This window comes from Tyto alba, unplaced genomic scaffold, assembly GCF_018691265.1.
Source record: "Tyto alba isolate M040663 unplaced genomic scaffold, T.alba_DEE_v4.0 Super-Scaffold_29, whole genome shotgun sequence".
NCBI lineage: Eukaryota > Metazoa > Chordata > Aves > Strigiformes > Tytonidae > Tyto > Tyto alba.
The window spans coordinates 6,870,617-6,894,356 of NW_024881303.1; the positions used below are offsets into that span (position 1 = coordinate 6,870,617).

The window sequence follows — 23,740 nt, forward strand, 5'->3', positions numbered from 1 at the left end:
TGGCTCAGCTGCATCCCTGTCCCAGCTCAGATCCCTGAGCTCAGCAGCAGGGTAGACCTGCTGTCCCCTCCTTCCTCCCTAGGAGCATGCCTTATTTATTTATTTTCCTTAATTTCTTTTAATCCAAAACCTCCTCTCTCTTTGGTTTCGGTGGGAGGGGAGGAAAAACCCCAACGCGCCGCTCTTCAAGCGCGCGGTGGGAGCCTCGCCGTGCTGGTGCAGGTTGGAGATACCCGCTTTCGCCTGCTTTCCTTGAAGTCTAATTTTAGCTGAAGGCGATGGGATCCTTCAGGGTAGACCTTAAACGCGCAGGCAGACAAAAACAACACAGAAGCACTTAGGTTTATTTGGGTGAATTCTTTTTAAAAAGGGCGTGACTTATTTTTTTCGAGCAGCCCCTGTGCACACTGACTTCGTTCTGCTGCAGTCGGGTATTTCAGGTCTTCCAAGATTTAATCAGAATAATTAGTTACTGTCTGTTTATACCTTCTGTTTTTGTTGCAGGGTTTCCAAAGAGCGAATTTATTTTCCAGAGTGCTGCCTAAGTGTCACTTAATCATTGAGCATCTGATTTCCTCCAAGTTATCTGTCATGCTGCTTATGTAAGTAAATAAAAAAAAAAAAAAGGCGGGGTGGGGATGGTGTCGGTGCATTCTGCTTGGGGGGTTTTGTAAGGATTTTTCCTGATTGTCACAGGTTTAATTGTGAGTTGCCTTTGGTTCCCAGCCCATCATGCAGTGATCAGAGGACTGTATGTTTGGATTGGCGCTTAACAACCCAGCCAGTTTAATGAGGTTGCTTTCAGCCAAGCCTTCATGTATACCCCACTAAACTGGCAAGAGCTGTGTTACTCCCTGACATTTCAAGAAGCAGGGGGGGTGGAAAGGCTTTACAGAAATAAAGAGCTTTTGCTTTTCCTTCTACAGTTATGCCTTTGACTCCTTAACCTGGTGGTATCCCTTATAAAAATCACAGCTCTGGAAGTAACTTACCCCTACAAGTTTGCCAGGTTTGGAAATGGGTGTTTTTTAGCCTGTATTTACACGTCTGGTTTGGGAAGTGGGACCAGTGATGTACACATTTCCCATCTCTTTAACATGGGAGATGAGAAAGACACAGGAAAATACTGCAGAAGAGTATGGGATGGGTGGAAAGCCTCACAACGAGTCAGATGTGGTGCTGAACCCACCCCTGGCTCATGCTTGGCACCTAAATGAATTGCGCAAGCGCAAGCGCAATGTTTTCCCTTCAGTATTTATCACCAAGAGCAGCTAAGGGTGGCTGCTGTGCTGGTGGCAGTGTGGGGCTGGACAATTTGCCTTTTTTCCCTTGGTTTCCCTTTCTCTCTGATCTGGGGTGGTAGGGGTTGTGTGCCAGGATGCTGACTTGCCAGCTGCCCTCGCCGCCTCGTTTATCGTGTCCAGTGTTCAAACTGTGGGAGTGCTCATTCAGGGTGCTTGCTGCTTCTGTGATGGGTTTAGATCCTTTCAAATCCAGGAGCAGCCATTGCCATCAGTTCCTCTGCTCTCCCATGTAATGGGGATTGTAAATTTTCAAGGTCCGTAACTTTGTGCTAGCCCTTCTCGGGGATTATGGATGCACAGCAGGGCTTTGCTCTCCCTCCCTGGGAGAAGATTGTTAGAGGGAAGGGACCAGGGCGAGGGCGAAGTGGGACCATTGGGATCTTGCAGGGCTTTGGTGGCTTCAGTAGACCCAGCGAAATGCTCTTCCATGGAGGCTAGGGTTGAAGTCCATCTCATCTCTGCATTTGTTGGGGAAAGTAAAGACAAACCACTTCACTGGGGCATGTGTTGGACTCGGTGCCATGGCAGAGCTGAAGCTGGGCAGATTTCCCACGTCTTATCTGCCTCACCCAGCTCCTGAGCAACATTTTGGGGAGATGCCAGCAAATTCTCTGTCCCCACTGGGACTGATGTGGCGGCTGTCACAGCTGGCACCAGAATGCCAGTGGCCTTCACTCTTTCTGTTCCGGTGTGCGTGGGCGTGGGAGAAATCCAATTTGATGGAAATATTCTTAAGGAAGGCTGTTGACCTGATTATTTCCTTGATGATTACCCAGCTGGAAAGCTGGTGGAGGTTCAGATGACACCTCCCAAAGTGCTGGGGATGTGGTGTGCAGCATGGCCATTGCTCCTGCCGGCATGGTCCCTCCAGTTGTAGCAAGGAGTGGCGGGTCTCCAATCTCCATCCTACTGGTGTGTGCCTGCCTGCTTCACTTGGCCTTTTGCAGATCTGCTTGGTCTGGGTGGAGGGAGAGGTGGGGAGGAGGAGCAGAGCTGCTGGAAGTTGAGGAGGGTGAAAACATGGAGGGAAAGGGCGGTGGGCAACATCATGGAGACAGATGTTGGGAGGAAGAGGAGACTATGTGTCATGTTTGCCTGGTGCTTTAGAAGCTGCTTATTTAAATAAAGCGTTCACTAGGGAGCTACATTTGTCTTTTAAATAGCTTTGAGCATGTGAATGCTCCATGTCGCTCTCTTCTCCTTTGTGACAGGAGTCACCTCCTGTCTCTATCTCTCTTTGAAGAACGTCCCCCTGTTAGAAGTTCACCTTGGGACACAGGAGGTGCAGCTTGGTGGCCACATGTTTTTAAAAAGCTGTTCCAGTTCTCCTCAAGTTCCTCGTTACTCCAGACCACCCAGCCCTTGACTTCTCCCAGTCTGGCCACTGTGAGCCTCAGCAGTCAAGACTGACCATGGGTCCCCTCTCCTACGGAGGCACATCAGGAGGTTTGGTGCCCACCACACAGCACCAACTGGTCTGGGATGAACTGGCTGGTCTTCCATCACCTCTCATCAAGCATCCCACTTAAGACACAGCTGGTGCCCCTTTGGATTTTCTATGTTTTTGCAGGGCTGTGTGTTTCTTTCCTTTCAGACACCTGAAACAGTCCTCCAAGAGTCTAGAGAATTATTTTTTTTATTTATTCCCCCCCTTCCCAGAATACCTTATTTAGCCCGTTGTCCCTTGATGCAGAACTAGGTGTTCTTGGTGCACTTGGACATCCTTCTACCTGGTAAAGGAAATTCACAGCGCTTAGTTTTATTTAATTCCTGCAGAAAATGAAAGCATTTCAAGCTGTTTCCTCTTCTTTGGCCCCAGAATAATGCACCCCTGTGATGGAAGATGGCAAAGGCAGACACAAATCCTAAGGATGGGGATGCAAAGGATGTTTGCTATCCATAAAACTTCATCTCAGTCAAGGATGGGGAAAATTCCCCCACACTGTGGCCCCTGTGAGGAGGACAGGCTGTGTTCCCCCACGCAAGCAGACCTTGGCTACGGAGTGCCACTGAGGTGCCCCCAGGCACAGGGCTACTTCCCTGCTCTCGCCCTCTGCCATGTGCCCACCAGCCTCTTCCAGACGTGATGGGGGAAGGTTTGGGAGGAGCACACCCCATTTTCCTCATAAAACTCCAAACAAGAGGCTTGGCCTGGTTTAGATTTTAAAAATAACTTGCACATTTGGAAGCTAAAGTTTCAGAAGGGCTCCAAATGGGATAATGGCTTTGATCGTGGCAGTCCGAGATCAAGGGAGCGCTTTTTAGATTTGCTGGATCAGCTGGAAAATATATTGTAGTGTCTAGACTTTATCATCCTTGAGCAAGGCTTTTTTTTCAACTCTACAAAAGGTCTAATCAAAAGCCCACATACAGTTGATAGGAGGGCTCCTTCAGAAAGGAGCCTGCTCTGGGTTTTGATCGTGTCCAGAAGCAAGTTGAAAGAGGTGGAGATCAGCTTGGGACTTTGAAGGACCTCTGAGACTCTGCTTTACAGGCGCTGCTGTTTCTGATGAGGCCGTTGGCGTGGGTGGAAGCTGTTGTGTCAGCAGCAGGGTGAGGAGGCTGGGGATGGGGACGTGCTGTGTGTCAGTTCCCTGGCCTCCAGAGCAGTCGGTTCTTGCAGCTGAGCACTGCTGAGACCTCGCTGCTCACCCTTCGGCTGCTCCAGCATCTCCCACAACAGTCTCAGTTTTGACCATGTAATAACCATAAATGTTCATGGTCGGTGTTTGGACGGAACTTGAGCATTTCTTACTTAAGTGTAAAGAATGTATGCTTTTCTCTCTTTACTTTCCATAAGTGGTTTTTTAAAATATTTTTTTATTATTTTACTTTTATTATTTCCCATAATTCCAAAGGATAAGACACAGAGGAGTGATTTCCTAAGGTGCTTGGAATAAACTCAAAAGCCTGCCATGAAGGTAAGGACATTTGCCACGTGTATTCGCTGACTTTTCCTGAAAGCCGATGTAGCAATTGAGCTCAGTCACCTTGGAAGATGCCCTGTTGATAAAGCAGAGGCAGTTTTTCTTCAAAACATCATGTTTTCTGCAGCAAGGGTCTTGGGTGTGTTTTGGCAGGTGTGTCAATGGAAAAGTCACCACCAACCATCTCCTTGGCGCGCGCTGCAATGCACCATGATGCTGTGCTCAATGCCCGAGGCTTTGGTAGTGTCACAGCCTAGCTGTGAAAGCTTCAGCTGGAAGCTTTGAAAAACATTTGGAAATGTTTTGGAAAACATTTGGATTGAGGATGTCATAGCTCTGCATCTGGTTGTTTTCCTTTGCTTTGTCCTTGAGAGAGGGAACTGCTGTTGGGTTTCTGTTTTTTCTTTCCATCAATTACTCTTTTGGACATAGTTACTTCCAGGGACGAATCGGAGCAAATGCCAGTGTGTAAACAGTTTGCAGTGTAAAATGGTGTTAAAATTGGGCTGGAAAGGATCTTGAGAGGTAACCTTGTCCCCAAGGCAGGGTCAGTTGAATCTATGCATTGGACTGGAAGGTGATCATGTTCCCTGGGAGTTGTTTTCTCATGAATTATCTAAGGAGTAGAGGCAAAAGTCTACCAAATCATGCTGTCAGTATGTGTGCGCAAGCCTCTCTCAGTTTATTCAAACCGTTTGCTGAATAAGTGTTGAAAATTAATTCTGGGTTTGTTCCCAGAGCTATTCAAAGTAATATTCCAGAGTAACCTTTTACTCCTTGGCATTTGCCAAAATATTGTAACTTTCATGGATGAGATGCATTTACCCATAGTTTGTATTTCATGTGGAGCCATATCTGTTTTGCCCCATTTCTGAGACAACCAGACCCCAGAAGCCCCACTGGGATGAAGAGCAGTTTTTTCTTTGTTTCTTGTGAATTAGATGTGACTTTTCAGTTCTTCAGGTGGTCCCCACTTGAGCTTGAGAGGCAGCAACAGAAAGCCCCCAGGCCCACCCCAACAACACTGGGTAGTTTAGGATGCTGCAGTGCCAGCCCTGTGGAAATCAGCAGCAATCTTTCCCCTTGACACCTGAAGGTTTAGATAAAGCTGTGAGATCCTGGGCAGTGGTGAGAGAGGAGAAGTCTTACTAGAAATCCTCATCTGCTTTGAGATTGAGAGCCAAGTGATGACTTTCAATTAATTTCTCCTGTATCTCTCCCTGTCCCAGCTTTGAGTCTTGAGCAATGGATTGAAAAAAAACATACACAAGAACCCTAGCTTAATCACCTTGCATTTTCAAAGTGCTGCAGAGCTGCAGTGGGTCTTTTTTCCTTGCTTATAGCTTCCCATTACAGTGATGAAAGGTTTTAAAAGAGGTTTACCTGTAGCCAGCTGGACACTATCTTGATCTCCAGCAAGCGTTGTGTTGGTATTGGCATCCACGCAGCCCAGACGATGACTAGTTTTCCTTCATCTGGTCCTCTCCCCAATCAGTTTATAGTAGGTGATAGCAAAATTCATCTGTCTTCGGCTGTATGGCAGGCTTGGCGAGTCCCCCCCTGGCCCATCTGTACATTTAAAATCAAGATGGCTGGCATTAGCGTTATTGTTTGGCCAAACGTATGCAGAGATATCACGGCTTAGATTTGTTACAGATGGATTTCTGGATATAGTCTCAGGCATTCTGCCAGCCAATTTTATATCTGTGTAAAAGTGATTGGCATCCCTATAAATAAAGCTGCTGTGGGGTTATAAATCTAAATATACTTATTCATTAAATTATTTTTACATCTCAAGTGAGTTGCCATCCTGGGTTATCATAAGCAAACCATGCTCTTTGCATGTGTGTTATCCACAGCTCTAGAAATGCAGCTTCTGAGGCTTTTAAATATTTTTTCCCTTGGAAATATGTATGCGTGAACTATCCGTGAGTCCCTATGCCACAGTGGGATGAAGGACCTCTTCACAGCCGTCACTGGGAATGACCCTGTCCTGGAGGCTGTTGTAGGCAGAGCTCCAGAATTGGTAGGGGCTGTAAATACGGGAATGTGAAACCTTTCTTTTTTGACTCACAAACGAGTATGACTTTGCTGGGGTATTTAGTCGCCGTGGCCAGGTAAATACTGTTTGTGTGGCTCCTTCAGTGCTGAGAGGGGTTCCCACACCAACACCTCCACTCCATCCGTGTCCTTGTGTGGGGATTCTCACAAAGGCTTTCTTCCCTTGACGCCATGGGCTGAGCTGTGTGAGAAAGGGGGTCTTTCCACCTCATTTAACCATTCTTGCTGTTGTTTCGGCTACAGGAGTGAGGAAAAACATCCCCTAGACCAGCTCCAGGCACTGCCATGAGCTGGGGAGGTGCAGAGCTGGAGGGAGAACCTGGCCAGCCACCCACACAGCCAGGCTGTGACGCAGGTGCTGGTAAATCTGGCTTGATCTTTGAACAGGCTTATGAAAACACTGCGAGCTGCAACCTCAGGTTTCTTTGCATTTGTTTTCCTTCTGCTTTCAAAACAATTGAATATTCATTCAGTAAATGACAAAGCATAGAGCACATGTGCCTGAGAGGCAGAATATCAGCCACCTTGCTCTCCTCAGTGAGGAGGTACATCGTTGAAAGTTGACATATGATTTTACCTTAGCTTCCTAATGAAAGAAAGCTTTAAAGTTGTTCTGTGCATCTGTTCCTCCTCCTCTGTCACAGACAATTCATTGAGTCCATTGGCTGGTTTTGTCCTCTCTTCCAGGTTGCTTTTCATCTCAAATATGTGGAGCTGCTGCAAGTTTAGTCAAAACAGGCATCATGTTAGAAGAGTGTTGTGGAGGTTTTTTTTATTAAGGGATGCAATGAAAACTCAGTCTGTACTAGGCACCAGGGAATACGCATAAACATTATGAACATCCAAGTCATAAAGAGTGCTTTAGTTGGATTTACCATGTTACGAGACACCAGAGAGCACACACTGTGGAACTCTGCACAGACCTGTAGGTGTTGCAGGGTGGATGTTCGCCCATGTGTATTCTCTGCTGTCTAATAAATGTAAGTTCATCCTGCAGCCTTAATTTAAATGTTGATCATATTGCTTAGGTTCACAGAGGGAAACCTCTTGTTTGTTACTGTAGGTATTCCTAGTGCTGCTTACCCCACCAAGTGTAGTTTCTGTTGCATAGCAGGGTCAGTGCTGCCTTGTAGGGTCTTCAGAAGCTGGTAGCAACATTTACATGTCTTGATCCTTTGCTGGAGCTCGTTGCAGGTCTGCATGCCATTCGGTGTTGTGGAGGCAGGGGAGGACAAGCTGCTGGGATTTGGCATCCTGAAGGTGGGAGCTGAACGATGGTGTTGAAAACCTCACCATCTTTCATTGCAGGAAAGCTTAGCATGGCAGATGAGCAGCAGATGGAGAGGAAAACTTGTCAAGCCTGAGTGGTGGGTCCTGTGTCCCTGCCCCTGGGTTATTTCTGGTGCACAGTGGCTGAGCTGTAGCTGGGTGGTGGAGCTAAGAGGTTGGCATCTGGGTGGTGGCCTGGTGGTACCAAATGGCTTGGACAGACCAACTGTATTTGATAAACTTAAAAGTGAAATGAATCAACATGCCTGGTGCAGGTAAGGGCAGAGATGACCTTGACCATGGCTTGAGCCCTGCTGTGTGGCTGGTGCCAGCAAACAGGAAGGTGGTGACCTTTGGGAGTGACATGCCCATGGTCCCCATGTCCTGCTGCAGACCCTGATGCAATAAGGGAACCCCTTCCTGCCCAAACCAGCAAACAGCTCCTGGTTGGCACGTGTTACCCAGGCTCTGGAGGTCCTAGTGTGGGTGCCGAGGCCATCTGTAAGGTAGTCTGGAGGTTATGGTGTGACCAGCTGTGCTCGGTGCTGCTGGGAGCTAGCTGCTGATAGATGGGTGTTCCATGGGTGTGTGAGAGCCTTGCATCACCTTGTGTCTCATGAAGGGGAAGGGAGAGACCCTGAAAGACCAGCCACCTACTTCCCTGCAGGGATACTGTGGGGTGCAAACAGGACTCACCGTTCATTGTGTTCTTGGTGAGCTGCCAAATGTTTGCCCATCTGCCTAGCTTTTACTGGTAGGTGTCAATACTTTCTTCCATGCCTGGTTTTTGTTCTTTGCTTTCCACCAGAGCTTGAATTCTTTGCAGTGTTGGGTTTATTTCTGTGTTTTTTTTTTTTTTTTTTCCCTTTTTCTCTCCATTTGGTGCCTTAGTAAGAACACAGCTGAAGTACTGGGTGTCCAAACTAAACCTGTCTATTACATGTTACCTGATTAGATGCCATGGTAATAAGCATTTGAATCTAAAGCTAGATTAGGCAGGGAGCAGTCTGGGGCTGGATTTGCATAGCACGCATTCCTTTTCCGTGTGACATGTTGGTAAATCTACTGAAAGTGAATTTATAAACCTCTGGTGTTCTTCAAGTGCTCCTGTTGATGCATGGGTTGCTCTCCCCACGAGGCACTCAGCTGGGCAAAAAAATGCCTGTGATTGCCTGGAGTCCCCTTTTTCTCCCCTCCTCCTGCTCTCACGGCTCGTGTTGCAGTCGATGGGGACAGGTAGTTCTTGCCAGCTCTAGAAACCTGCATTAATGGAGTTTTGAAAGCTTTTGTCTGTAGAGGCAGTTATTTCAGGGTGTTTTCTGTTCCTGTGGCATTTCTGGTGGTAGTGGGCTGAATCTGGAGTTTTCAGGTATGTAAATCTAATCTGCAGCTCCTTCAGGCTTTCACTGCAGTGTTACAGGTCTTATGCTGGAAAATGCTGTGAAGATTTGTTATCCAAAAGCCATTTAATTTCCTTCCCCTGTGGATAGTCACGAGATTGTGGATGATCTCAGGGTCACTCTCTCTTTGAGTTAGTTCATTAGCATGTGTTTAAGGAATCCAAACTGCAGTGTTAATTTGGAGCAATGGGCTACCGAGGTTAGACACGGAGGAAAATTTTTCAAGGTTTTGGGGCAGTGGCTAGGCAGCAAGCCTGTAGGCTTTCCGTTGTAGGGAGAGGTTTGAGATGGAGGTTCTGGATGTGCTTGATCCATGGTAGGGAGGGTTTGAGATGGATGTGCCTGTGTTAAGAGCTGAACAGAAAACAGCCTCACCCAGCCCGTTCTCATGGTGACCTCTGTCTTGTGGCAAAGCGTAGAGCAATGGTACCTTTGGGTGTCTCAGCAGAGATGCTCTGGTGTTGTTGCAGCCCCCGAGCCAGTGGCTTGAATTTGTTTTTTTTGTTGTCAGGGCTCTGCTTAGCCACTTCAGGAGCCCAATGAACGTGGATCACCCTGATTGAAGATTTTGCTTGGTCGGCTTGTGACCCTCATAGCATGGGCTTGAGGAAGCACGAATCGAGGAATAGGGCTCAGCAAGCTGGGTTTCAAGCTTGGTTAGACCTGCTGGGCCATACTTTGTTAACAGTGGTGTTGTCTGAGTCGTGTTGAAAGATCTGGTGAGCTGGTTAATGGAAAGCTGAAGCCCTGAGAGGCTCATATCAGCAAACTCAGTTGACACCTCTGCTGCTAGAGGTGTTTCAGCTTCAAAGCTGCTAAAGGAGCTTTGAAGCAATGTCATGAGGTGGCAGATGTGAAGACCTCTGCAAGATCCTGCCACCCCCAGGACTCAGGAACACTCAGAGAGGTGATGTTCTCCATTGCTTCTGATTGTGAGTAAACCAGACTGGTGTCGATGGGGAGAAGTACTTTCACTTTGCTGGACAGTGTGGTGGACTCCAGTCCCAAGCAAGAAGTCATCTGCAAGGAGTTGTGATCTTGGAAAGGGTGAGGAGCATTGAGGACTGTTTTGAAGACTCAGAAAGGCAAACGAAGTGATGGTGTTGAACTGTGGAGCATCTCTGCAGAGATAGGAGTGGGTGCCCGGGAGGGAGCTGGCAGATGGAAGAGGGCAGAGCGTGGTGCTGTTCCCCAACAGAAATGGGTGACATTGTGGCTTTCTGAGCCCATGTCACGTCTGTGGTAGCTGCTGAGGAGGTTCATCTGTGCTTGTGGGTTTGGCTGGAGTGTGACTTGTACCAAATATATAAACACCCAGATTGCCCTCCTGCAGCAGATTAAATTAAATTTAAAAATTCAAGTACAGTTATCTTCTCTCAGGGTGTCTGAGCCTCTCAGGATCCCCCTGGGTCACTTTTTCAAGCAGTACTTTACAATTGTGAGGCTGGATATTTTTTATTTGTCTCTCTCTTTTTTAATGAAAAGGGAGATCACTGTATAAATATCTACAGGGATGGGAAGCTTCTATTGCAATTTGTGACAAGTGCACTGTGAAAACCTTTAAGAGAAATCCACTTCTGTACGTAGCCCTGGTGGGGAGGTGGCCACTGTCGCTGTGGTATTGTACCTTTGAGGGGAGTTTACTTACTGGAACGTTTGCTCCAGGGGAGTGGAGAGGTTAATTTTTTAAGCAGCATATAGGGGTAGAGGCAGGCAGGATGGTTGAAGCACTAGCGATGCTACAGATGCCCTGTTTGGACTTCAGAGTGTCTGGGGAAAACCAGATTTGGTTAAATCAGCGCACAAAAGAAAAAGTAAAAATCCTGTGCATGTACTTGGTGTGTTTAAACTTGGTTTTTATTGATGCTGCTGATGCTGATACTTTCCTGGATTAATCATTAAAATAGCCTCTATTGATTTTTAAATGTATCCCCTTGGGATCTCTACCAGATAGATGTTCCCCTGTCGATGCTTCTTCAGGGGAAGAAGGACCTTCCTTCAGTCCATCCTAGGCAGTGATGGATCAGACAACTTCAGAGTGAGCCCTTCCTTGCTCCCTTCCATCAGTGGGAGGCAAGATAGTTAGGCAATTAAAACGGTGTGCCTTCATTAAACCAGGTCCTCTGAATTGCAGGTGGTAGGTTTAAGCAGGTCTCCTCAGAAACCCAAGTCCCGCTGTCCTGTGGCATGGGGTGGTGCAGCTCCATCCTGGCCAAAGCAGAGCTTTTCCCATAAGCTACATCATTGTTGTATCCACATTAAAAAAAAAAAAAATAAAAAAAAAAATCAAGCTTTCCAATTAGTCTCACTTGCTGTGCTTGCCAGTTTTTCTTTATTATTTTTAAAGCCAAACAGTCTTTTAGTGTAATGTGATAAAAATTGCTGCTTTTTCCCAGGCAGGTGGGAACAGGCATCTCATTGGAGATGTTGGGATCGCCTTGTGCCTGATGTGAGTTCACATAAATTGGGTTTTGGTGTTCATCTGCTGAAGCACAGGGAGGTATTACTGTTGTATTGGAGGGAAAGCAGTGGGTGGGCCATTTCTGCCATCAGACAATATTTATCAAGGAATTCTCAACCCCAGGTTCATACTTCAGGGTGGAAAATCACTCTGGATTAACATCTGGATTAAAAATCTTTAAAGGAAAAGCAGCATTGCAGACGGGTAGGCCAGCTGAGAGATCTGACAAATGTGTTTTGTTTGCTTTGGGCACTTTCTGGACTACAAGTTTAATGATATCTTGAAGTTTAATATCTATCCATCAGAGTCCCTGTTAGGAGGGACTCTTATTTACAGCAGCCTCCACTCACTTTCCATTCTGAAAGAGCAAAAAACCAGTTTGCTACACACTGCAAGCTGTATGAACACCAGTGAATCCAGTTGCCTCACCATACACATGGATAACCCTAAAAATCTCCGCATTCAGCCCAAAAGTAGCCCGTCGGGACTCAGCTGGTAGCTCCTCGTTGCCTTGCCGTGGTGGTGGCCCCACGGCAGACGTTGCTGTGCTGACGGACTGGAAGCGTCTGCCGCTGAGCAACTTGGAAACTCCGGTTTGCAAAGCCAAATTAATTAAGAGGCTTTAAGAGAGGAAAACCCTTCCTGCCTTCCCCCTCGGTTTTACACTCGGAAGAGCCCATCTCACCCCGGGGATTACTGCTGAAAGAGGAAGCAGTGAAATGGAAAGCTCAGCAGTTAGGCTTTGCATACGATAAATCAAAGTCACAGCCCAAATATTCATTGGAGGATCAGGGCTTAAGGCTGGGGGGGGAAGGAAAAAAGGGGGAATTAAAATAAAGGAAGGTTTTTATTGAACTATTGTTCTTCAGGAAAAGGCTAATTGGCAAACAAATACCCTCCTCCAGTGGGAAATACATCTCCTCTCTCACTGCTTGCCAGACTGTTGAGTTTTTATTGACAAAAGCTTTGCATCATCAAAGGGAGTAGTTGGAGCCGGGAGTGATCTTGGAAATGAAGCAACTTAAATCCACATCCTTTTAGATGGAGAGGGAAATATTGAGAGGGGAGGTGTCCTTTCAGCAGCTGGGCTGGGAGGTGGTCCAGGCGCCCGATATGTCGGGAGGTTTCTGATCACTGAAGCTGCTCTTCCTGGCTAATTATATGTAACTTGTGAATCTGACCCCAGCACATTACAGCTTGGTATTATCAGCCTTGTGGAGGTGTTCTGTGCTTTCTGTGAGTGTTTTTGCACAATTCGGGTCAAAACCAGCAATGGAAATGGAGTGGGGCTGGATGTTGGCTTGTGCTTGTGCTAGGTGATGGGAATGGAGCCAGGATGGAGGAGGATACTCACCCTGGGATGCTCGGTGGGGCTGTAGCAGCCCCCTCGGTTGCCCAGGGGGTCTTGGCATCCCTCTCTTGCCTGTTTTTGGCCTTGAGGGCTGCCTGGCCAAGGCTTGGCATCACCCAGCCCAAATACCTGCAAAGGCTCCCTGAGAGGCCAGGTTCAAATGGCAAAGGCCAACTTTTGTGGGGGTCTTCTCTGCAAGGCTGTGGGCTTTCAGGAGAGTCCTGGGTCGGTGGTAATCCCTCCCCGCGTGTGACCTCGGCTCTGAAAGGGCTGCCTCTGCCCCTTTGAGCCCCACCACAATACAGTGCCGGCAGCTGCCGCCCCGAAACAAGAGCAGGGTGAGGGGAGCACTGGGAGGGACGGCCCTTCATGCTGCCTTTCCTTTCTGCTGGGCTTTTCTCTGCTGCCTTTTGAAGCTGGACTGGGGCACGGGGAGGGCAAGAGGATGCTCCAGTATCCTTCCTGGGGAGCCCCCCACCGCCTCTGCCTCCCTCCACTTTCCTGGGAAGCCTCTTGGGCTTAACCCACCTCTGACAAGTGTTGTGTCTGGGTTTCGCAATGCAAATCTTTCAGGGCACTTAAGGGAGGAATATGTGACTCGAAAAATCCCTCTCCCTCCCACCACCAGCCCACCCTGCTTTTTGCTTTGCTTCTGCAAAAGACGGACCACAAACCCGCCCAGCTGCTGGAAAAAAGGCACCTGTGCATTTGTAGAATTGGGTCGTTTAGCACCCTAGTGAGTATTAAGAAATATATATTTATATAGGTTCCCAAACTGGGTCTTGTCTGTGGTTCCATGCTTGTTGTCCTTGTTCCTGAAATAAATGGCATTTGCCTGAGCTGATCTGCTGGAGCTCCCATAAGAATCAGTCTGTGGGGGTTTGGAGGATCTGGTGCCGGCACTCAGCTCGTCACCAGTTAAGTTTACCCTTTTAGTGGAGAACTTGTGGCCTTCTTTGGTGTTACTGTGCCACTTGCCGTGTAGCTGACTGGGAAACTTGCAGCAGGGTTTGGTTTTTAATCCTCAAAAACTAAACAAAGTTTTGCTGTAGCAGCATCTTCCCTGGTCAGATTCATCTGTGCCTTGAGCTGTGCTGGTCTCTGCAACCGCAGGGGTTAAAGGGCTTTGCAGGGATCCCTGGGGCAGCTGATGGATGCTGCAGCATTTTCTCCTTGGACCCAAGCTTATCTCCATGCCCTGGGACGGATGTGGTCCTGCAACACAGCAGCAATCATCCCCTACTCCGGACTTTTGCCGTCTTGCCAAACCAAGTGGCACTGCTCCGAGGATTGATTTCAGTTGGAGAACGTTAAGACAGATCTCATCTCTCCCTGCTGTGCACCACGCTCTTCCCCCCGAAAACTGGATTGCAGAGTCAACAGCACGTGTGCTTCCCTTGGCAGGGACCTCGCACGCTGGAGAGGTGACTTCCAAGCCGAGCCGTGATATTCCCGCAGTGCCATGGGGGTGGCTGCTCTTTTTCCTGGGTAGCATCATCAATACTTCTTGATAGGAGAGCTCCATACAGGCACATGCAAAAAAAAAAAATCTCTCCCAGCACTTTTATTGCTTGTAGTAGGCTTGTTTAGATGGAAAAGGGAAGGCTTTTTCTGGTGCGTTACAAATTTGTGCAACTATTTTTTTTCTTTTTTGCCCCCACCAATGGACTTATAAGTGTTTACTGGATCTGTGAATAAACTGGTTAGATTTTTCTTGCTGAATTTCACCACTGAGCTCCTGAAGCTTGTCTGCCCTTGAGAAGTGTAAAATGCCTTCTTGCGAGACAGCAGGCCCAGATGTACGCTTCAGGTTGTGATGAATGCCACAATAAAAGGAAGAAATACAAAGAGGAGGTGACACGTTTTAGGCAAGCACTGGGTTTTTGACAGTGCTAGCAGATGGGGCTTTCCAGGAGAAAGCTGAGAACCTGCGATGGCAGCCATCTCCTGCCATCATCCTTTGGGTACCAGGCAGCCCAAGCAAGGTTTGAAAATGCAAACCCCTCTGTTGGATTCATGGAGTATAACAAGGTTGCTGGGAAGGGAAAGGAGGATCTGGGGTAATTCAGGATTTGGCAGATGTATTTATAAATCCATGAAACTCAAGTGTTTGAGATTTGCTTATGCTGAGAATTACAGCTCTTGTGATTTAGTGATGAGTCAGGCTCCTTCTGGAAGCTGATTTTCTTGTGGCATCACATGAAGTGTTCTGTGCCCATCCCCTTTCATGGCTGCTGTTTCATGGGTGGACGTAGGGGGAAAATGCAATTGTCAAACGGTTTAAAACTGAGCATTTTGGGGTTTTTTTACCCCTCCTGCCATTACGCATGGATTTCTACCAGACTCATTCTGCTATACAACCTGTGTATGAAAACAGCTTTATGCTGGAGAAAGGGGTTTTGGGAAATGGGCTTGTGGCCAAAAAAATCATCCTGGTTGCTTTAAAAAGGAACTGCTGTGCCAGGGATGCTGTCACCATGCTCAGCACAGGGTCCATGCTGGAGATGCTGGTGATGGGCTCAGGTCCCTGAGCCTCTGCATTGGAAAGATGGCTCCTCCTTAGGGGAAGGCAGTCCTGTTTCTGAGCTTTTCATCCACACCAGGGCTCAATTTCAAAGCTTTTATTTTTAAAATCAAATAATGCTTGGATCCCCCCTCATTAAAAAGTGTTTCTTTGTACTGGCCTTGGTGCAAACATGAAACAGAGGAGCACTTCTTGCTCTTGAGAGGGATGACCCCAAATGCTGCTGCCTGATCATATGGGCAAAGCACCACACACGCATTTCAGAGGGCTCGCAATTGGGACTGAACCCGAGAAGAGGTTGGGTTAGTGAGCAGAGCCAAGGAAGGTGTTGGCTGTCTTGGGTCCATAAGGTAAAAAATAAAAATGTGCCCAGGGAAGGCTTTGATGCTTCTCAGGGGATGCCTCAAACATACATCTGGTCTGAAAAATGCTGTGGGACCGTCCAGATTTTATTGCTGTGGAAGTCTGGATGTGACTTACAGTAAGAGGAAAATCATCTAGAATTGTTTGTTTAAAAAAATGATGCAAGGTATTTAGTGGGTTGGACGTGCAGCCCAGCACTGTGCCCTACGCTGGGTGTTATATGCATAGGGAGAAATACCAAGGGAGAGTGCACCATTGCTTAGCGATGGGATGGGACAAGCATAGGGTGCAGTGTGAGGGATGCCAAATTTCTGCCTTCTATGTGCTGTAAAAAGTGGTCCAGGATACCTGGCTCTAGCACTTGGTGGGGGTGACAGTGTCTTCCAAAACTGCGTGCCGAGGCCAAGCGCCTCCCAGCCTCTGCCAGACAAGGAGGTCACTTTGCAGCGTTGGAGGAGAGTCAGAAAATTTCCATTGGTTGGGAGCATCCCAAGCTGTGCCGAAACTGTGCAGGGTCGGGGGGGACGCGAAGCTTGGCGTGGCCCAAGGTGCCGAAATCGGTCAGGGCTCAGCAGAGACGGTCAGTGAGCCTTACTGCACTTGCACAAGCACACTTTCCCCTTGTGCAATGCACTGAAATAAAGCTCCCCATTGAGAAAGAGCTTGCTCAGGATCTTGCATCCTTGTTTTGGGAGGGGATGGGAGAAGAGCCAGAAAAACAACACGCTAATATTCATATTTGAGGATTTAGTTCCTAGCTTCTGGGCGGGTTTGGAGGCGGGTGTGAAGGGGAGCGTGCACGCTCCTTTGCATGTGTTTGTACCCTTGCTGGGTATTTTTAGGCTGCAGACCGCAATGCTGCAATACTGGTGCTGGCTTTAAACCAGCTTGTTGGGGCATCGGTCACAGACAGGCTTTGGCAGCATGTTGCTCCATGCGGGCTAATTTAGCTTGCTGAGGAGGCTGTTGAATATGCAAGCGGTAATTGCTGCTCTCCTTTCCTTAAAGCAAAGGCGGAAGCAACACCGGGGTCCAATTTTCTCCTAATGACTGATTTCATTTAAGTACTGCTCAGGGCGATGTAGGCTTGATGATTTTTTTTAGAGTTGGGGAAAACAACAGGACTCGTCTCTCCGTGCATCGCTGAGCTGCAGCCTATGGCCTCTGTCCTGTGTGGGGACCCCGGTCGGTCCTGGTGGCACACGTGGGCCAAGCTCCTTCCCCTCTTCCTCATCCTCTTCTCCCTGGGCTTCCAGGCTAGGCCCATCACACACACATTTCCACCCTTGTTTCCGTGAAAGCGAAGTTGTTTCGGAATGATTCAGCCCCATCAGTCCTGCCTTGGGATTTGGGTTTTGGCAAGGAGTTCCCTCAATGACCCTTCTCCTCCTATCTTCCCTGGCTCTGTACATACAGGGGCAATTAAACTTAATTTATTCTGGCCCACTCAATAGTAAAGGCCAGAAGGCACCATTAGATCACAATCTGACTTAAATTTATTGATGTAATTAATGCTCAAAGGTATAAATGGGAGGTGGGAGCAGGACGCTTAACATGTGATGCTGCGTGGAACTGATCTCTTTTACTCTGCTTAACACAAGCCCCCAGGTTGCCAAGGTCTGTCAGTTTTTCTTCATGAATAACCAATTTCCGTAGGATTTGCAGGGAAGGAAAAGGCTGCCTAGCTGGACTTTGTTCTGACGATGCAATCTGCGCTGTCTGCAGCTCCCCATGACCTGCCAGGGAGCTGTGTTTTGATTTTGATCCATCATGTCAATGAATATTCATCAGCCTTCTGAAGATTTAATGCTATTTGCCTGGTAGTTAGCATACTCTCTAACCCTTTTTAGCCTTGGTTTCTAATAACCTACAGCCCACTCAGCCTGCATTGTAGGGTAGTTTGTTTTTTTTCTTAATTGTTTATAGATAAAAACGAGGAACTTCAGTAGTTCCAAAGCTGGAAGCAGCTCAAAAATACCTTGTCTTGGTTGCTACATGACTGTCTGCTTTAAAACCCAAAACAAAATCTTACATTTTGGTCTGTCATTCAAACTCCTCATAAAACATCGTCAAGAGTGTGTATCTCTGAAGAGCAGGTGGTGTTCTGATAAAAGCTTTCCATACATTTTCACAAGCCTATGTCAGAGCTTGTACATAGCAGCGGGTTTCAAGGACAAGCTTGACGTGGTGTTGCACAGGGCATTTCCGATCCCCTTTTCAAGAGGAGAAGGGGTCTGTTTGCTCCAGACCAACTGCAGGAGCAGGATCAGGCCCTGCTCTGGGCATGGCATGGCCATACCCATGGACCAGGAATAACCAAGCAACCAAACTTTGCACAGCTGAGGATGTGCAGGTTGCGACTGAGCTCCTGAGCCAGGCCACCAGCATCTCCCTCTGTGCCCTGCTCCTCATGGCTCTTTAAAACCCAAGCCTGCAACGTTTTCCTCCGTGTTGGAAGGGACAGAGGTCTGTGCCTTTGTTTTTTTGTTTCCCTCCCTCCTTTAGGAAAGAAACTCCCCAGCAGGTCCCAAAACCATCCTAATGCTGAAGGGATGCCAGCAGGCTGCTAATGGATTTGCTGCGGTGCTGGCTGCTGGGGAGCTGCGATGAGAGAGCTTTTATGGCAGCTGAAATTCCTCCAGCGGCTGCATTTTTTTACATCCAGGATGTAAATGTGAAATGAGATTTGGGGCTCTTTGGGAAAGGGGACCCTCCAGAATGGGCACAGAGCAGTTGCACAGCCTGGGATTATCCCCCATGAAGACTCGGTAGCTGTTTCCCATCATCCATGGTTCAGCAGATGAGTACACCATGTGCTAAAAACATGCCATCGAAGACAATTTCAAGGGTCAGATCCTTCATTAACGTAATGTGGATAGAGCCTGAATTTTCTGCAAGGTCCCTACTTCGGGGGGTCAGTGTTTGCCATGCAAGTGGTGCTGCAGGGTCCGACCCCAGATCTGCCCCGAACTTGCTTGCGGTGCTGGCTCTCCACGGGGCATGGTAGTTGTTTATTTGGGCATATAAATCTGTTGTTGGAGGGGAATGGCTGGCTCCAGGGAGATCAGGCACTCCTCTCCAAATGCTGACCTTTTTTCCCAAATCTCTTCACAGCTTTGTTAATAAATCTGAGTCATCCATATTTCAACCTTCTGCACTAACCTTGGCTGTTTGTCCTGTCTCTTAACATCTCAGTGTCTTGTTTCGCAGAGATAAAATGTGTGGGTGTGTGGCTTTATAAGACAAACACTTAGGCTTTTTAAAAATTCTCTACTTTACTGGTTGATTTTTCTCGTTAGGGTGTTTCTCTGCCATCCTCGTTCCTTGTAAGTGGCCCTCTTCTTGTATCATCGACTTGATAGTCCCAATTTTGGGGCAGTATTTGCCTGGTCCTTGCTGTTACCGGTTGGGCAAGACACTCCTGCCCTGACCTTTGCTACCAACCTGAGTTTCAGAAACCAGCAAAACCCAAGTGACCGCTGGCGTGGGAGATGCCCGACGTAATCACTGTGTGGGAAGGCCTGAGATACCAGCACCGTGTGATTTTTATCAGCTGAAATCGCGTCTTGTAAATATTTACTGGAATTTCAAGTAGGGTTTATCTAATTAAAGCCAAGTAAAACTTTCCATGAAAAAGAGCCACCCAACCGGTGGTTGCCGGTGGATGTTTAGGGACACATTTAGGAGCTGGGGGGAAATTTTAGGTTATTTTTTCAGCTCTGCTGCCGTCCGTGGCTCAGGGCATCCTGAGCTGCATGAGGTCACCCGCGCTGGGGACCACGTACCTGGTGGTCCTGAGCACATTCAGCTGTTCCTGACAGCAGCCTCCCAAATTTACCATACCCATGTACGCGGGACTGGCCTGGCTGCCACGGTATGGGGAGATCAGCGGGGATTTGACAGTATTTGCAGCAGTAATGGGGTCCAGGACCCCTGTCCCCATGGGGACAGCAGCACGTCCCACTGCCACTGCCAGCTTCGGCACAAGGCAAGCAAATGCATCTTTTTAATTTGCACGGTCGTCAAGGTTGCCAGGACCGTAAACATCAAATCTGAGCAGAAATATTTGGCACGTAAACCGTCTCCGCTCTTCCCCTCTGCGCCGAGCGTGTGGGTGGCTTTGATTCCTCCTCCCCTCAGCGGGACGGGAGTGCAGCGCTGCGGGGCGGCTGCTCGAGCCTCCTCTCTTCTCTTCCCCCCAGGATCTAGTGCCCAGGAGGGAGGGACACAGAGGATTTTGGCCATGGCCCCAAGGAAGAGGAGCGGCCGAGGGATCTCCTTCATCTTCTGCTGCTTTCGCAGCAGCGACCACCCTGAGATCACGTACCGGCTGCGCAATGACAGCAGCTTCGCCCTGCAGACCATGGAGCCCTCACTGCCCATGCCACCGGTGGAGGAGCTGGACGTCATGTTCACCGAGCTGGTGGTAAGTAGGATGCTTTTTATTTTAATATTTTTTTTCTCCTCTCTTTTCCCTCCCCCTCTTTCTAGTCTCCCCATGCTTTGTTTTGAGTTTTCAGGCGAGCTTTGGTGTGAAGGGATCATCAGGGGCTGCTGTTAGGAGCGGTTCTGCACTGAACCTTGAGGTCTGCTCCTCTCCTGATGTACTGCCAGTTCAAGGTGGTTTTTCTTTCTCATTAGAAAGCCTTGATTTCTTAGAGCAGGGCTTGAGGGCTGGTCAGACTTTGTGCAGCTCCAGGGTGATGCAGGAGTGTCTGAGCTGGTAAAGCAGGTTGTCCCCTGTAGGTGCAAAGAGTCTTTAATTACTGTGCACTTTGCTTCGCAGAAATCCTTGGGTCTGGGCTAAATTGAAATCTGGAGAGTTCAGGATATTGTTTCTTTATCCTCAGTACCAAAACTCTGAAAAACATGGATAAAAAAACAAACAAAACAAAACAACAAATTAACAGTCAAGAAAAGCGCTTTCATTTCCTCTAGGCAAAAATATTTTGATGTTGTTTGTTGGATGGACTGAGAGTGCTCCACTTGGAGATGGTTCAGCAGTGAAATGAGGTTTCTCTACGGTGCTTTGATGCATAGAAGGAGCTGGGAGTCGTGACGCTGGTCAGTCACACCTCATGGTATATATAACATGTCCCATTAGGTGCCAAGCAGCATGCTTTGGGGAGCCAGCCCACTTGGCAGAGGAGAGCTCCAGGTTGTATTATGAGAACTGGTTTTGCCCAGATGTTCTTCTCCATGGGGCGGATGAGAAGGCAGAGTGGGACACTCAACACAGCACAGTGGGGACGAGACATCCCTGGCGCAGGACTCTTCTTGCAGCAGTTCTGCAAAACACTGCCAGTCAGGTTTGGTTTGTTCAGGTGGGATGACTTCCTCTGTTCCATGTTTTTCTCCACTGATAACTTGACCAAATCAGATTTTCCTGGGGAAATTCTTTCCCACGGAAAACTCTCCCTGTGCCCCAGCCAAAGGTGTCATAAGGGCTTGTGCTGCTCCTCGCCGTCTCCAGCTGGGCCGAAGGAGGCATTTATGGAGGCTCACGCCCTGGAGCCCCACCAAACCTGTTGCACCTTGTCTCAGCCCAGGATTTTCAAAGCATCTCCCCCAAATTCAGGCAGATGCTTCGTGCAGAGGCTGTGCCACAGGGAACTGCTGTGTGTGCGGTGAGGCAGGAGCCCAGCGGCGCTGGCGGGGACCAGTCAGGCCCGGGGCATGTCCTGCTGTGGCCGTTCTGCTCTCCATCTCTTGCTCAGTGCTGATGAGATTTTGGGTTTTTTCCCTCTGCCGAGGGTAAGAATAAGGCTTGGAAGCTGCTCCAAGGTATGCTGGCAGCAGGAGCCGTGCTGGCTCCCCAGGGACTGAAGTCATATAGGGAGAGGGGACAGCGGGTGCCGGCCGTGCTCCCATGCAAGCAGCTGCAACTCCCTGGCTCCCCAAAAAACCCATCAAGCAGATCTCGACCTGAGCCAGCGTCGGGTGGAAGGGAGGGGGAAGACAAGCTCTGTCCTGCGGGTGCAAGAGAGCAGATTCCCATTTGGGGAGAATGAAGATGCGAATCCCCCCCTCCATTACAACAGCTCCTTCATGTTCTCAGTAACCTGATGGTGTCAGGTATTAAATTTCAGCATTAGTTAAATGGTTTGGAAAGTGTCCCACTGTTTCTGTATAAACCCACTGTGTAACATTTGGAAGACAGACAGAGAAAGCACTCAGAGGCGCTGGGCTGATTTTTACGCCTGTGGGAGCCTGATGCCACCCGACCTGTCATGCTCGACCGTTGGGGACGGGATGGCTTGTGCCTGCTCTGTGGGACCAAAGCTCCCTCCAAAGCCCTTGGTTGTCTCGGTCGATTGGGTTGAGGGAAGTCAAAGGAGCTGGAGGGGATCTGGAGGCTTTGCCAGCTCAGGTTGGTCCTTGGCCAACTCTTCTCTTGCAGCTTAATATTGACTTTTCTGCCCCATTTATTCCCACTAGGGACTTGGAGTGGCAGGGGTGGAAGCTTTCAGGCCTGGGACAGGCGGTATTTTTGGGGACATTGCAGCAGTAGGTTTAGTCACCGGGATTGACAATCCTCCCACAGAGACCAACAGTCCATCAGGGTCCCTGCTCTGCAGATCTCAGCCTGCTGCGTGCATCAAAGGGCAAAACCTCTTTCTTTTTGGAGCCATCCCATAAAATACCCTCTGAGCTTCAGGTGTTTTTAAGTATGCCTGTTTGAATCAGGAAACATTCATAGCATGAGAAATCAGTGATTATCCCATGCCAGCAGCAGAAAACCAGGGCCTGAGCTGCAGAGCGACTTAGAGCAGCTGACTCCAAGGTCAGTTTAAGGCTCTATATGCTCTCCCAGCACAAACAGGAGCAATTAGCCTGTAAGAAATTCCTGATTTCCATCTCAGGCTGCAGGGACGATGTGCCCTGTCCCAGCCAGCAGTATGCAGCAGGCAGGGGCTTTTCCACAACTCAGGGTAGATGCAGATGTTGTTGCTGTGGTCAGTGAGTGATCACTGCTTCCTCCCGGAGGAACCTTTTCCCTTTCCCTTCCTTTCCCCCGGTCTGGGCTGAATGGGTTTTCATCAGGTTATTGTTGGGATGTCGCTCAAGCAGGCACTGGCCCTGTCTGAAAGGCTTTTCTTTGTCCGCTGTCCTGCCGAGGCTCCGGCCAGGCTCAGCCACCCAGGAAGGAGCAGGTGCTGACAGAGAGGCACAAACAAAAGCAGGGTATTTCAGCAAGATTTACTGATTTGCAGCTCCCTCGGCTGGGACAAGGCTTTGCAATTTCGTGCAGCTCTCCTTGCATCGACACCGATGCATCCCGCCAGCTCAGCTTGGCGGTCTTTGCTTCCAGGAGCTCGTGCAGCAGTGTGGGACCTGCCAGGCAACATCCATCGGATTTGAGGAGTGTCATGAGCCATCGGTCCTCCTGTAGGACACGCCAGGAGGATCGCGGTGCCGTGGGGCTGCTCAGACCTGGCGAAGGGGAGTATCTGGGGCTGCACGAGCTGCCTGCGAACCAAGAGAACAAAGCTGTGCCATCTGCCACGGCTTCTTTCAAGAGGCTCCTGCGTATCCAGGCTAACAATATGGCGTTTCTTCAAAGGCTGAAATCTTGCTTGCATGCTCAGAGAAAGCAGTTACAAAGCTCCACATAATGGTGCCATATGGTAGATCTTGCCGTAACAATCCTCTCTATTTTCTGCCAGCAACTAGACTTTCCACCAGATGGGTGAATGACTGATGTCCTTTATATCTGCTTAACACTCCTTGTCACTCCGAGGTTTGTAATGAAACGCTCTGTGTGTGGTGGTGTGCACTGGCCCTGCGGGACATGCGCTGGGTGGGGGGTGGAGGCACGGGGGGATTGAAGATCTTGGTCCAGAGAGGGCAGTGGGAGCCCCGGCAGCATCCAGGACCCCTCACTGGCTCTCTTCCCAGTGGGGCGGGTCGCAGCGGTGTCTCCATCCCAGCAGTATGAGAGCGATGCTCCAGCAACTCCTCAGACTGCCTGGATAGTCAGAGTTGCTGCTGGGTCCAGCGTGGCTTTGCTTGCCTCTGGAGCATGAGTGCTGCCTCTCCCTGGTCCCACACCTCACCCCCAGCCTGTGTCCCTGCCAGA

The 23,740-nt window shown here is 48.8% G+C and overlaps 1 protein-coding gene across 6 annotated transcripts in view; it reads left to right on the forward strand.

Annotated features, from left to right (window-relative positions):
- Positions 1 to 23,740, forward strand: part of DAAM1 (dishevelled associated activator of morphogenesis 1) — a 97,345-nt gene that overhangs the window by 18,983 nt on the left and 54,622 nt on the right. For all 6 annotated transcript variants that reach the window (XM_042799145.1, XM_032992467.2, XM_032992469.2 and 3 more), the window contains 2 exons: positions 505 to 602; positions 19,863 to 20,086. In XM_042799145.1, coding sequence (XP_042655079.1) covers positions 19,904 to 20,086 — 183 coding nt within the window. In that variant the 5' untranslated portion in view covers positions 505 to 602; positions 19,863 to 19,903. The remainder of the gene's footprint in view (positions 1 to 504; positions 603 to 19,862; positions 20,087 to 23,740) is intronic.